Source organism: Mandrillus leucophaeus, unplaced genomic scaffold (assembly GCF_000951045.1).
Source record: "Mandrillus leucophaeus isolate KB7577 unplaced genomic scaffold, Mleu.le_1.0 Scaffold159, whole genome shotgun sequence".
Taxonomy (NCBI): domain Eukaryota; kingdom Metazoa; phylum Chordata; class Mammalia; order Primates; family Cercopithecidae; genus Mandrillus; species Mandrillus leucophaeus.
The window spans coordinates 1,809,154-1,823,202 of record NW_012101576.1 but is presented as its reverse complement, the minus strand read 5'-3'; the positions used below and the strand labels follow the sequence as shown (position 1 = coordinate 1,823,202).

At 41.4% G+C, this 14,049-nt stretch overlaps 1 protein-coding gene across 2 annotated transcripts in view; it reads right to left on the bottom strand.

Moving 5' to 3' along the window:
- KCNH1 (potassium channel, voltage gated eag related subfamily H, member 1) overlaps positions 1–14,049 on the bottom strand; it is a 468,531-nt gene that overhangs the window by 425,146 nt on the left and 29,336 nt on the right. For both annotated transcript variants that reach the window (XM_011975802.1, XM_011975801.1), the window contains exon 3: positions 13,278–13,384. In XM_011975802.1, the coding sequence (XP_011831192.1) occupies positions 13,278–13,384 (107 nt within the window). The remainder of the gene's footprint in view (positions 1–13,277; positions 13,385–14,049) is intronic.

Here is a 14,049-nt window from a genome sequence, read left to right as displayed (position 1 = left end):
CTTTTTCATTTGTCCACAGTTCAAGCTTATCATGAATGAACTCTCCCCACTTAACAGGTCCATTTGTTTAAAGTGTGTCTCTCTGTCACCCAGGCTGGAGTGCAGTGGCGTGATCATAGCGTACTACAGCTGTCTCTTATACACATCTAGATGTGTATAAGAGACAGAGATAGGCCCTGCCAACCATGGCCAGCAGACCATGCCAACTCAAATTTCAAACTTCATCCATTGCTAAAGGATCCCAGGGTCAAAATCCAGTTTAGGAATCCACCAATTTGACTCATATGACCAATCACACATGGGCCAGAAACTATATTTCCTTTTTTTTTTAAGACTCTCAGGCTGGAGTACAATGGTGCAATCTCGGCTCACTGTAACCTCTGCCTCCCGGATTCAAGTGATTCTCCCGCCTCAGCCTCCCGAGGTAGCTGGGATTACAGGCACCCACCACCACGCCCGGGTAATTTTTGTATTTTTAGTAGAGGCGGCCAGGGTGGTCTCGAACTCTCAACCTCCAGTGATCCGCCCACCTTGGCCTCCCACAGTGCTGGGATTACAGGCATGAGCCACTGCGTCCAGCCCAGAAACTGTATTTCTACATCCCTCTCCTTGAAATCAAAATCTAAGAGATCCAATGCAATGGTAAATGACAAGCCATTGAAGAAGGAAAGGAACACCACAATGATTCCCCCGTACAAAGCTCTCCAGAAAAGAAGGATTCCAAGCAGGTTTGGGCTTCGATCACATTAGTGCCAGAGGAAGCTCAATGAATGTGTTTCAATGTCAATCCTTGTTCCTGAGGTACAGTGGAGGATAAATGAGTTCTTCCTAAGCTCTGTCTTCATTCACAGAAGGAGGCAGGCAGGGCTATTCTGACTGGCTTCTTGGAGAGGGTACCCACTCAGGTATCAACAGTCAAATATCTGCATAGTCACTCACTGGCTTCTCAAAAATAATTAAGGAAAATAAATAAATATTTTCTAGCCATAGAAGACATCACAGCAAGAAGCACCAATTTATTCTATGATACAAAATTAAATGAGACACAAAGCAATCCTATGTTCTTTTCTTCCTAGTTCTTATATTCCGGTTCCTACAATAGCATCTAGAAGAACTGAATAACTATTTGTTGAATTTTGCATAACTGGCATAATACTTAGCATACTATTTTATAACCATTTGCAAATCAAAATAAAGTAGCTATTTCCCCATGCTAAGTAATAGTTTCCTATGTAGCCAGCACTGTGCTCAGCATTTTACATATGTTATTTTGTGAGATCGAGAGCAGACAACTCACTGAATCTTGGAGATGAAAATAGATCCTCAAGAGGTCACCTGGCTTTCTCTGTCCACAATCACATCAAACTCTGTACTGTACACCAGGGACAGACAGACATCTCTGATTAACATTAGGCTTAGTTAGCCAATCTAGCTTGACAACAACTACTTCAGAGATTTAACTATACCACCTATTCACATGTCAGTAGTAATAACCCTGAAATGCACAAACAGGTAGCAAGTAGATCCAATGGAAATGTGTTCTCCTTAAATCTTGATTATCTGTGTATTCCGCTATAGTTAATTTTAACCTTCTTTCCATTCTCTTTGTGTAATTTTCAGCTGCCAGTTTCTAGGTGTTCTGCAAATACCAACAGATTATAATGTCACCTTAAGAAGTGTTTTGAAAGAAAACTCTACCATATGAAAATCACAAATAGTATTTCAAAGTTAAGAATATGACCTCTGAATTGTTCACTGTTTTTGGAAGCATGTATTACTGTTCCTCCCAGTTTTTTCTCAGAATCTGCAGGATTTTAAACCATTTTCAATTAAGCAACAGAAAACTCAAAGTGTCACAGCAATTACATTTATATCCTCACAGCTCTCAATTGTACCCTCTCCGTTAAGGCAAAAACACAAATCAAAAAAAAATTTTTTGCTCTAAAAAAAAATTTAAGCATTTTTTCAGATGATAAACCAGAAAATACCACTAATTACTCCCCACTTAATAGGTGAATTTGTTTAAACTATGTCTCTCTGTTGCCCAGGCTGGAGCACATTGTGTGTGGGTTCCTGTCATCTGATTTATTACTAATTTGACAAATGTATTACTAATTTGACCAATTAGTAATAAATCAGGTGACAGGAACCCACTCATGATGCCTACTCCTAGAATCTCCAGAACCCTCCCCTCCCAGCTACAGCCCTGTAGCCCATCACTGCACTGCACTGGCTGGGCCTGATGCCTGGGAACTTGCTCATTCTTTATGTTTCATTTATGACTACAGGCGTGGATGACACTAAGCCACATTTCCAAGATCATGAAAACCATTGTATTAGTTGTGTTGGGAGGTCTTTTTCATTTGTCCACAGTTCAAGCTTATCATGAATGAACTCTCCCCACTTAACAGGTCCATTTGTTTAAAGTGTGTCTCTCTGTCACCCAGGCCGTAGTACAGTTGCACGATCTCGGCTCACTGCAACCTCCACGTCCTGGATTCAAGAGATTCTCCTGCCTCAGCCTCCTGGGTAGCTGGGACTACAGGTGTGTGCCACCACACCTGGCTAATTTTTGTATTTTTAGTAGAGATGGGGTTTCACATGTTGGCCAGGCTGGTCTTGAACTCCTGACCTCAGGTGATTCTCCTGCCTCAGCCTCCCAAAGTGCTGGGATTACAGGCGTGAGCCACTGCACCTGGCCATGTTCCCTAATTAAATACATACTACTCTGACCACTCCTTTTCAGTATCTAAATATATATCTTATAACAAAAATTCATACAATCAGGACATATTGCCTTAGCGTTCATCTTGAGCTAAATATAGGGACTTTTTAAGGGAAAGGACCTCCTTTTTCCTGATCTGCTGTTTCTCTGTGGAAGAACATCTTGCAGTGTAACACTCTGGGCCTTTTTCCTGGGTTGGTTGGTAATCTGGGACACAGAGCTGGATATGTGTAGCTTGGCCCCTTCTCTGCTTTGCTCCCCTACCCTATAAAGGGGGAAAGGCAAAAGGCAGGAAGGATGGCTGGTAAGAGGAAAAGCCTGCAGTTCTCCAATACTACCTGTGACTTGCAGGTAACTCTGTCTGATTCTAGGTTTCACTTTTAGAAACTCACTTGCCCACAGGTATAAACTACATTCCCCAGGATCAGCTTCATTAGTCACAAAAGTGATATCTTATCCTCTATTGCAGGAGTCCCCAACCTTTTTGGCACCAGGGACCAGTTTCATGGAATACAATTTTTCCATGGACCAGGGTGGGAGGATGATTTCAAGATTAAACTGTTCCACCTCAGATCATCAGGCATTAGATTCTCATAAGGAGCAGGCAACCTCACATACACAGTTCACAATAGGGTTCGCGCTTCTATGATAATCTAATGCCACCGCTGATCTGATAGGAGGTGGAGCTCAGGTGGTAATGCTCGGTCAGCTGCCACTCACCTCCTGCTATATGGCCCAGTTCCTAACAGGCCATGGACTGGTAGCAGTCCGTGGCCTGGGAATTGGGGACCCCTGCTATATTGGCCTGATTCCTTTATCTCTCAATTGGTTCTGATCATGGACAGGGAAGTTAAGTGTTATGTACTGGCCCCCTCAAAGCTTAACAGCTAAGGACTTTTTCTTTAAATAGATCATAATACACTCCAAGGGCGAGAGACCTGATCTACTTCCTCTGTCTTACCACCGGCACCCCTACTTCCTGGCATTCAATGCAGTATTATGTACAGGGTCATGTGAAGCCATTGCATCACTCCACTCCAGGGAGTGCCGTCATGGAGTTGCACAACAGCCTTGGTGGGGTAGATGCTCTAGGAATGCTAAATTAAAAAAAATAAATCCTACACCCAGTGTTTTCAGTCCCGAATTATCACTACCCAAACAGTCTAGGAAAGTGAGTAGAATGGGCTTAAGTTTTCACTTCTGGAATTCTTTCAGAAGAGAACATAAGTCCCTCCTAGGTGGTACAGACTACTATTTCAACCTTTTCCACTTAACAGCAAAGGATTTTTATTTAATGAAATATAACTTAAAGATTTAATATGTGAAACAGTTGCTTCAAGTGAATGTGAACCATCTGGAACCTGGACCCCACTCAAGCCAGTTTCCCTTCTACCCTCCAAAGATATTCAGGAATCCTTTGGCTCCATTCAGACATTGACTTTCCTGCAGACAGAACTTGGAGCAAGTAGCCTACAGGGGTCTCTCCTAGAACCCAAATTCTGCAGCAGAATCCATTCCATCAAGATGCTAGAGAGGCAATAAATGCAAATATTCACATACATACATAAAAAATCAGGAAGAAGTAAAATTTCTGCCTCCTTACCCAAGTACTACTATGGAAAAACTGAGAAAAGTAAGCATTTGATGTCCTACTGCAAAAAGGGCAAAGTGTCAATGTTAAATCCTTTATTAAAGAAAGATCTATGTACAAACCCAGGAACAACATAGCACCTGACAACCCTACTGATGGCAGAGGCTGCTGCTGCTGCTGGGAAGGAGGCTCTTTCCAAGATGAGGATGTCCAATGGGAGGGCAGTTCCAGGTCAGCCTTTTTAGATCACTCTGATTCCCTTATGTAGCTCCCTTAGGTCATGTAGTAATGAACCTGACAACCTAACCTGGCTTTGAGGTTCCTCAGCCTTGGCAGTCAGATAACAAAACAGCAAGGCTCAGATATATGAGAGAATTTTTGGCCTCCATCAATCTTCTTTCTACCCTGGGCTTCCTCCCAAGTACTCTCTGTAATCAGGCATCTGGGCATCCAGACCATATTCAACAGCAATGGAACAGACCAAGCCACTGTGATTGGCTTTTGGGAAGGGCTGCACTCTAATAGGTCCAGAAACTAGACTTGGGGATGGTAGCCTGTGCCGGGAAATAGAACAATTGGTCTGGGGTCAACTTTATGGAGATGAATTACAAGTACAGAGAGGATGAGACAGCACCAGAGAAATGTAATGGCCACCGGCCATTAGAACATCTGTTACTGAGTCCCAACCCCTGAGTTTGAGCCCTGTATCTTCAGTTATTGGGAGCCTTGGCCGCATCAGTTTAACTTCTCTCACCATCTCTTCATTTGTAAAATGGGGATAACAGAGTTACTTAAAATAAAGTAAAAATACCCACATGTCTGATACATAGGTGTTTAAAACTATCACTTTCTTTCTTTTTTATTTATTTATTTATTTATTTTTTGAGATGGAGTCTCACTCTATTGCCTAGGCTGGAGTGCAGTGGCACAATCTCGGCTTACTGCAACTTCCGCCTCCTGGGTTCAAGCGATTCTCCTGCCTCAGCCTCCTGAGTAGCTGGGATTACAGATGCCCACCACCGCACCGGCTAATTTTTGTATTTTTAGTAGAGATGGGGTTTTGCCATGTTGGCCAAGCTAGTCTTGAACTCCTGACTTCACGTGATCTGCCTGCCTCGGCCTCCCAAAGTGCTATGATTACAGGCGTGAGCCACCATGCCTGGCCCCAAAACTATCACTTTCCTTTCTTCCTTCCTTTTAAATTTCTCACCTGTAAGACGGAAATGCCCAACCTCATTTCACATGGCTGTTTGAACGACTTAAAAACAGGAAGTATTTCAAAGTGTTTAACAAAACTCTGAAGCTGCCTCTGCCTGTTTTGAGGAAAGAGGGCCAGTCTCATATATAACAAGGGCAAAACTAGGAAAATCAATACTTAAGCCTCAACATAATTAAAATTGCATGATAAGCATAAAACAAGACCTAAATAAATGGAGAGAGTTAAATTGTTTGTAGGTAAGATTCCATTTTATAAGATGTCAAACCTCTGTCTCTAATATATATATCTCTCTCTAATGCAATTTCAATCATGTTTTTGTATTTGTTTTTCTCTGACTCTGATGAATTAAAATTCAATTCAAACAGAAAAATTAAGGTGTACGCATGGCCAATAAATCTTTGAAATTATTAGAAAGAAAAATAATAACAGGGACTGCCTACTATAGTAATTAAGAGTCACTGGCACAGGCCTCAAAAAAAAAAACAATAAAAATAATATTCATTGAGTACTTACAATGGGGTCAGATCCTGAAACATTGTGGTTTACTTCTCACAATGACTCTATAATGTAGAATAGCTACTATGATATTGTTCTCATTTCAAATGTGGGAATCCAAGTAGGCAAGTATCCTAGACAAACTCACATAGCTAATAAATTACTAGAGGGTTCCTAGAGAAGAAGACAGAAACAAATCCACATATGTGTGAGACCTTAGCATATAAAGAAAAGGGCATTTCAAATCAGAAAGGAAGAGCTGGATTATTTAATAAATAGTAACAGGACAGCTGAATAAGCAATGTGAAAAATAAGTGAGATTGTTGCTTCACATAATATATAAAAATAAATTCTAAATGGTTTAATATTCTAAATATTTTAACACAACTATAAAGGTACCAAAAGGAACAACGGAGGCATATTTTTATTGTTTAGGTAAGGAGAACTTCCTAAGCATTATATAAAACTCGGAACCAAAAAGGAAAACATTGACACAAAACTTGTTCACTTCTAAATGGTTTAAAAAAAAAAAAAAAGTTTAAGAAGTTAAAAGAAAAAATGTTTGGAGAAAAATGTTTTTCAATATGTCTATGATTTACGATCAACATTCATTACATATAAGCAGCTCCTACCATTGAATAAATAAAAGGTAACCCATTCAGCAAATAAGTAAAATATGATTGCTTTGCCTATTAGATTTGTCTCCACAACTAGACTGTAACCTCCTCAAAGGCACAGTCTGTTTCTTACATCTATATCTCTGTGGCCCACTGGGTCTGGCCCAGTGCTGAGCCTACAGTAGGTAATCAATGTGTACTTGGCCAGCAGCTTCTCCTTGCTGGCTCAGCAGAAATGCTGTCAGATGCCTTTCCCTGGGCTTCTCTGAGTGGGAAGCTGATCCAGAGCTCCCAGATTCCAGGCCACTAGCCACACCACAAACTGTGGAGTCACACGTTGGGGGAGTGCTGTCCAGAGGATGTACTGACTGCTTTTATTGAGGGTTAATACTTCTGGATTTTCTTGTTTGAAAAATTGAAAAATTAATTGAGTAGCACAGGAGTGAACACATGAATATTTACTGAATGACTTCATTAATGACGACTGTTACTGATGTAAGAAAATCAGGCCAGGCATGGTGGCTCATGCCTGTAATCTTGACCTGGGAGGTAGAGATGGGTGGATGGCTTGAGCTAGGAGGTGAAGACCAGCCTGGCCAACATGGTGAAACCCCAATTCTACAAAAATACCCAAAAAAATGAGCTGAGCATGATGGTGCCTGCCTATAGTCCCAGGTACTTGGGTGGCTGGAGCCTGGGATGCAGAGGTTGCAGTGAGGTGAGATCAAGTCACCGAAAGAAGAAAGAGAGGGGAGGGGAGGGGAGGGGAGGGGAGGAAGGAGGGAGGGAAGGGAAAGGAGAGGAAGGAAGGAGAGGAAGGAAGGAAAGGAAGGAAGGAAAGGAAGGAAGGAAAGAAAGAAAGGGAAGAAAGGAAAGAAAGGAAGGAAGGAAAGAAAGAGGGAGGAAGAAAGGAAAGAAAGGAAGGAAGGAAAGAAAGAAAGGAAGGAAAGGAAGGAAGGAAAGAAAGAAAGGAAGAAAGGAAAGAAAGAAGGAAAGAAGGAAAGAAAGAAAAGAAAGAAAGAAAAGGAAATCATACAGCATACTAAACATTAGGCAAGTAACAATACGAAACATATAGCACTCCAGAAATGCCAGGTTTTCCAAATAGCCAATAGATAGAAATCTTTCAAATAATCCATCCTTCAACATATGTAATGAATTCCACTCATTCCAAACCACACCATGAAGCCTTCTGCTAATTACTGTCAACTCCCCAAAAGATAGGACAAATATTAATGCTTATCAATAGAAGATCCTGTCAGGCCTCTGAGCCCAAGCCAAGCCATCGCATCCCCTGTGACTTGCACGTATAGGCCCAGATGGCCTGAAGTAACTGAAGAATCACAAAAGAAGTGCAAATGCCCTGCCCCGCCTTAACTGATGACATTCCACCACAAAAGAAGTGAAAATGGCCCGTCTTTGCCTTAAGTGATGACATTATCTTGTGAAATTCCTTTTCCTGGCTCATGCTGGCTCAAAAAGCTCCCGCACTGAGCACCCTGTGACCCCCACTCCTGCCCGCCAGAGAACAAACCCCTTTAACTGTAATTTTCCTTTACCTACCCAAATCCTATAAAATGGCCCCACCCTTATCTCCCTTTGCTGACTCTCTTTTCGGACTCAGCCCGCCTGCACCCAGGTGAAATAAACAGCCATGTTGCTCACACAAAGCCCGTTTGATGGTCTGTTCACATGGACGCGCATGACAGATCCTTTCTACAAAGTTGTCCTTGCAAACCCTAGAGAATGAGACTGGGAAAAAGAGAACTAAAACAATGTATTAAAAGCTTGTAAAAATGAGTGGGAAAATCCCTATAATTAAATAGGATATATAGGCAAAGAATCCGAACAATTAACATTTAAAAGGGTAATTTTAAATGGATAATAAATAGGAAAAAAATACTTCAATCTCACTAGCATTAAAAAGCTCATTAAACAAAAAAAATTGTGGGCAATTTGACAATTTAAAAATTATGCTATTCAATGCTGGTGAGGCATAATGAGTCAGACACTCACATTCTGTATGAGGACTTGGAAATGGGTTCAGTCCTTCTGGAAAGCTATTTGGCAAAATGTCTCAGAAACCTTAGTTCATATTCCTTGACACAGCAATTCTCAACTTCTAGGAAATATTTCATAATGTCAACAAAATACATTTGTATAACAATTTTTACCTCAGCATTGTTTTTAATAATGAAAATTGAGCCTCATAAATAATAATAGAGGAAACATTAATAAAATTCTTTCTAAATTATATTTATGAGGAATTTTAATAATGGGGATATTTTTGTGATAAAGACTAAATAAACATATGATTTTTAAATTGTATACATGTCAAAATCTCCATTATGTAAAATGTACACAGACAAAAACAAAAAGGAAACACACCAAAAAGTTAATAGTATAATAGTACTTCTCTGAGTCTGTTGGGGTTTTTTTTCTTTAAATTTTTTGCATGCATTCATCATGGTAAAAATGCATTAATTTAAAAATCAGAGAAAAAATATGCTTTAAGATAGTGATATTTCACTTTTTAAAATCTCAACAAGAAGAACTTTTACCTCATGGAACTCTATATTGCTTTAAAATGCTGAATGTTTTACTCTATTGAACAGCGAAGTTTCAAAGTAGAAGCAAAAGTTTCAAAGTAGAAGCAAACTCTACCTCCACAGAGGTGAAAAGAAACATGAAACCCTCCTTCTTCCCCTCCGCCCCTTTTCCATTCCCAGTGGACTCCTCTCTTCCTGCTCACTCCCTGGCTCTGATGCCCTCACTTTGCACCACAACATGTTGTTTCTCTCTTGTTTCTTGGTAAATATCAGGTTCCTTTCAAAGTAACTCAGCAAACATTCACCTCCCCACTCCTCAATGCCGGCTCCCAGCCAGACACTAGCAAGTTTTACCTAACGCGGGGCTTCCTACTTCCTGGGCTCTGCCTGGGGCTCCCAAACTAAGGGAGGAGCCCATCACAGGACACCACTGACAAAGGCCCTGCGCTCATCTCCTCCATAGCCCCCTGGACACCTGTCAGTTTGAATGCCTCTTCCAGGCATTCACTGGCCTGACCAGGCCACTATCATTTTGCTGTCAGAGGGATTCCTAACAGCTCCTCTACCTCCTGCTCACTAAGCTGTATTCCATCTCCACCCTCTAGCTGGAGCCATATTTCTTTTCATTTCTTTTTTAGAAGGGTTTTGCTATGTTTCCCAGGTCAGATTCAAACTTCTGGGCTCAAACGATCCTCCCCCCTCAGCCTCCAAGTAGCTGGGATTACAGGCGTGAGCCACCACTCCTCGGCTTAGAGCCATCTTTCTAAAATGGAATCTGAAGACATACTTACCCTGCTTAAAATCCCTCAACACCCCTCACCTCCACCGCCTTCTCTACCACTGCCGCTTTTAAGACAGATTCTAAACGATTTAACTTGGCTGTGTAGCCCTTCCTAGCCTCTCCAACCTCATATTACTTCTCATGTATTTATATATTTTTATATATATATACACACACACACAGACACACACACACATTTTGGAGACAGAGTCTCTCTGTCACCCAGGCTGAAGAGCAGTGGCACAATCTCAGCTCACTGCAACCTCTGCCTCTGGAGTTCGAGCAATTCTCCTGCCTCACCCTCCCAAGTAGCTGGGATTACAGGCACCTGCCACCAGCTAATTTTTGTATTTTTAGTAGATGGGGTTTCACCATGTTGGCCAAGCTGGTCTCAAACTCCTGACCTCAAGTGATCCACCCACCTCGGCCTCCCAAGGTGCTGGGATTATAGGCGTGAGTCACTGCGCCTGGCCCCTCATCTATTCATATATTTATTTACTCCATGAGTTTGGGTGGAGCACTTTCTATGTGTCAGGCACTGGGCTGGGTGCAAGGGGTAGAGCTCTGAAAGAGATGCACCCTGTTGGCATGGAAGCCAGTCTTCACTGCAGCTCTTTCTGTCCTTGTTACTCCAAGTGTGATCTGTTTCTTGTTGCTATCTGGAATTGCAGCATCGGCATCACCTGGAAGCAGAACCGCAGATCCTTTGCTAGACCCTTGGCATAGAAATACACATTTCCATTCACTGGTGAGTTCTTATGCATGTCAAAGTTGAAGAAGCATGGGTTTGTGTCTCTTGAACCCTCAGTTCTGTCTCTCTGCTGCAGCCCTCTTCACATGCATTCAGCCTGGGATACTCTTGGCCCTGATCTTTGTCTAACTCCCCTCTATCCTTCCAGTTTCTGCATGGCACTTAATGTCTGTTAGGAAGACTTCCTTCCCTGACCCCCTAAGTTGGAGTTGTGAGCCACCTATGTGGTGTCACCATCAAAGCACTTACGGCTCTGTTCCGTGGATGCTGCCCCTTCCCCTACAGATGCTGTAAGAGCAGACATTGTGTCTGTCTCTTCATATTTGCATCCCTAGCAGCGAGCCTACTGTCTGCCATAGGGTTGTAGGTCAATAAAAAGCTATTGGAAAAAACACATACACAGAGAGAGAATCCAGTGCAACTGTATAATTTCCAGGCTTAACAAATAAGTTAAAGGTTCTTAATTCCTCAAGAGAGGGTGGGATTTGGAGGTAGTGGGCAGGTCCTAGGAAGAAAACATTATCTTCATCATTTCCTTAGTTTCATGGTTCATGTTGTATGTACAAGTTTAGCTTTGTCCAGAGCCCCTGCTGTCCCACTAGGCATCTTTGTGTGAATTAGAAAGAGAAACTCCTTCCTCAGCACAGATGCAATTCCAGACCATGGTCCATGGAGAACTAAGCAAGGAAATCACAAGTTGATTTCCACTTCCCCCTAAGAGGGTATAGCCTGCATGACCTTATGTGTTAGCCCTGCCTTGTACCCACAATAAAACTGAGAATGGCCATGGAGCAAACAGTGGAAACTAGCCCTGGTGCTACATGACCTCGGATGAGGAATTAACTTTCAGTTGTGCCTATTTCACAGCGCTTAAAGAATCCACATTTTAAAATACAGTCATGCCTTACACAAAGTTTATTTTCTAAAGGTAAAAGCTAGGGTGAAAATTGTATATGATCGTAATTACTCTTGAAAATGCTTTAATATCACCCATAAAGTACAGCCTGATGCCCAGGTTGATATGCCACTTTGGAGACTATCAATAAACCTACCACAAACTTCAGGAAGGGAAGAAATGCTGATTCTTTGGTCGGCCATCATTTGATCTAGTTGGTTTACCTGGGTAGTTCATGTCTACCTAAAGGACAGAACTTCAAATATCAGAATCAATCACTTTCAGCATAGTGAGATACTCATAATACAGGATCTTTAGCCTCAGAGACAGCTAGGAGAAGACAGATTGCCCTGTCACATCTCAGACTCACTCTGGGGCATATGCTCACTGAAACCAATGGCAAGTGAATCATTAGTGCTGCCAAAGTGGTAAACTTTTAACTTATTCCATTAGCTTATGACACATGTGCAGAACATGTCTTTCCGCTGTTGGTATGCTTCTGGTAAGAGCTGTTGCTTTGAGTTGAGTCGTGTTCCCCCATAGTGGAAACACTGGCATACAGCCCTTCACAGTCTTTCCCTTCGTTCCTTTCCTAGCTAATAGTGGGGTGGGAACTAGATCTGCCAGCAGAGGGAGTGAATTGGAGCAAGGCAACAACTCCAGTGTGAAAGCTTTGGTAACAACCCTCTCGGGCTTGTGGATGGCCAGTGCTAATCTCTCAGACCAGTATCGGCACAGACTACCAAGCAAACAGTAATCTCAGTCACCTACTCCAATACCCCAGACCTGAAAAAAGTCCCAGCTGCTCCCAGATAAAAACAACACATGCCCTTTACTTTCCAGGGCAAAACATATCACTCAAACCTAAATGCCACCAAATTAAACAGTTATCCTCATGTGCCATAAGGACCACCCCAAAATTGTTCAATTGAATCAATTTCCTACCAGTCAATCCTACATATAAGGAACAGGACTTCTTACAAAACTAGTGTTTTTAAAAAACAGAAACAAACCACTATTAACACCCATGCAGCCTTGCTAGGCCCATATACCCTACTTTCCCTACTTCTAATACAGCTAATCTCCCAACAGGAAACCTCCTAAGGGAAGAGCAAGTTTTATACTTCTGTATGGCTATTGACCTAAAACCTCATTAACATACTTTGTGGAAGTAATTGTAGCCACAAACAAATACAAATTAACAATGTATTGCTCTTAATACTGGGGACAAACTTTTATTTAGAAGCTCTTAATTAGGCACCCACTAATGTGCTAAGTGCTATGGAAGACAGATACAAAGATGAACTGGACAGAATTTCTGTCCCATCTTGTCCCTCCCTTTTTAAAAAGTCTACAAGCGCCTTAAGCTAGCAACTCACCATATGTAAACCAGTAGGAAAAAACACTAACTCTTAGCAACAACAACATAGATGAAGAAGTCTTAATTAGTGACAAGAACCTCATCAAATGTTCCTGTGAGAAACAGTGTAACTGATCAATCTGTATCATTCATCCCAACATACACAATGGCTTCAAGTAACAGCATTTACCTGATGTGAGAGAAGAAAAACCAAGACAGCAACAGAGGAAGAGGAGATGTTTTACTATTTCAAACACATAAAAAGGTATAGTTCAGAATGGTCTCAATACTCACTGTTCTTCTTGTACATTAAAATTTCAAAGGAATTCATCTCATAGTTCTCAAATGTTTGCCGCACTTTTTCAATTGTATCTTTATCAGTCAGCTCCCCATACATAAAACTGCAAACAACCAAAGAACTGAAGTTAGATTAACAAGTATTCATTATTCTACAACCATATGTTAAATATCTGTTCTATATTCAGCACTGTGCTATGTACTGTGGAACACACACACACACACACAATGAAAACATTAACTAACTCAAAAAAATTTACTGATTCAACTCTGAATAAGACTTTTTCATTGCCTCCAAAAAACTAACAGTCTAATGAGAGATACACACCATAAAACAGTACATCAGAAAACAGTGGATTAGAGAACAGTGTGATCACTGCCACAATGGCAAGCACACATAATGAATTACAGAACACACAGAATAGGCACAGTGCACTCCCTGGTTGATCAGAGAATGCTTCCCAGAAGTAAGGACAATTAGGTCTAAGGGCAGGAAGGAGGGGAAATGGCTGAGAGAAAGAAGGAGAAAAACATTCCAAACAAAAGACAAGCAACTGCAAAGGCACAGAGGTGACAGTCAGATTACTTCCAGACCCTGATTATAGTTCATTTCAGTATGATTGAAATATAGACAATGAGAGGGAAGTTTGCAACAGATAATATAGAGAAGTAAACAGAGGCAAGATCATGGAGGAGACCACGGCATTATAAGCCATGGGAAGTAATTTAATCTTTATCTTGAAAGCAATGGGAGCACACGGGAGGGTTT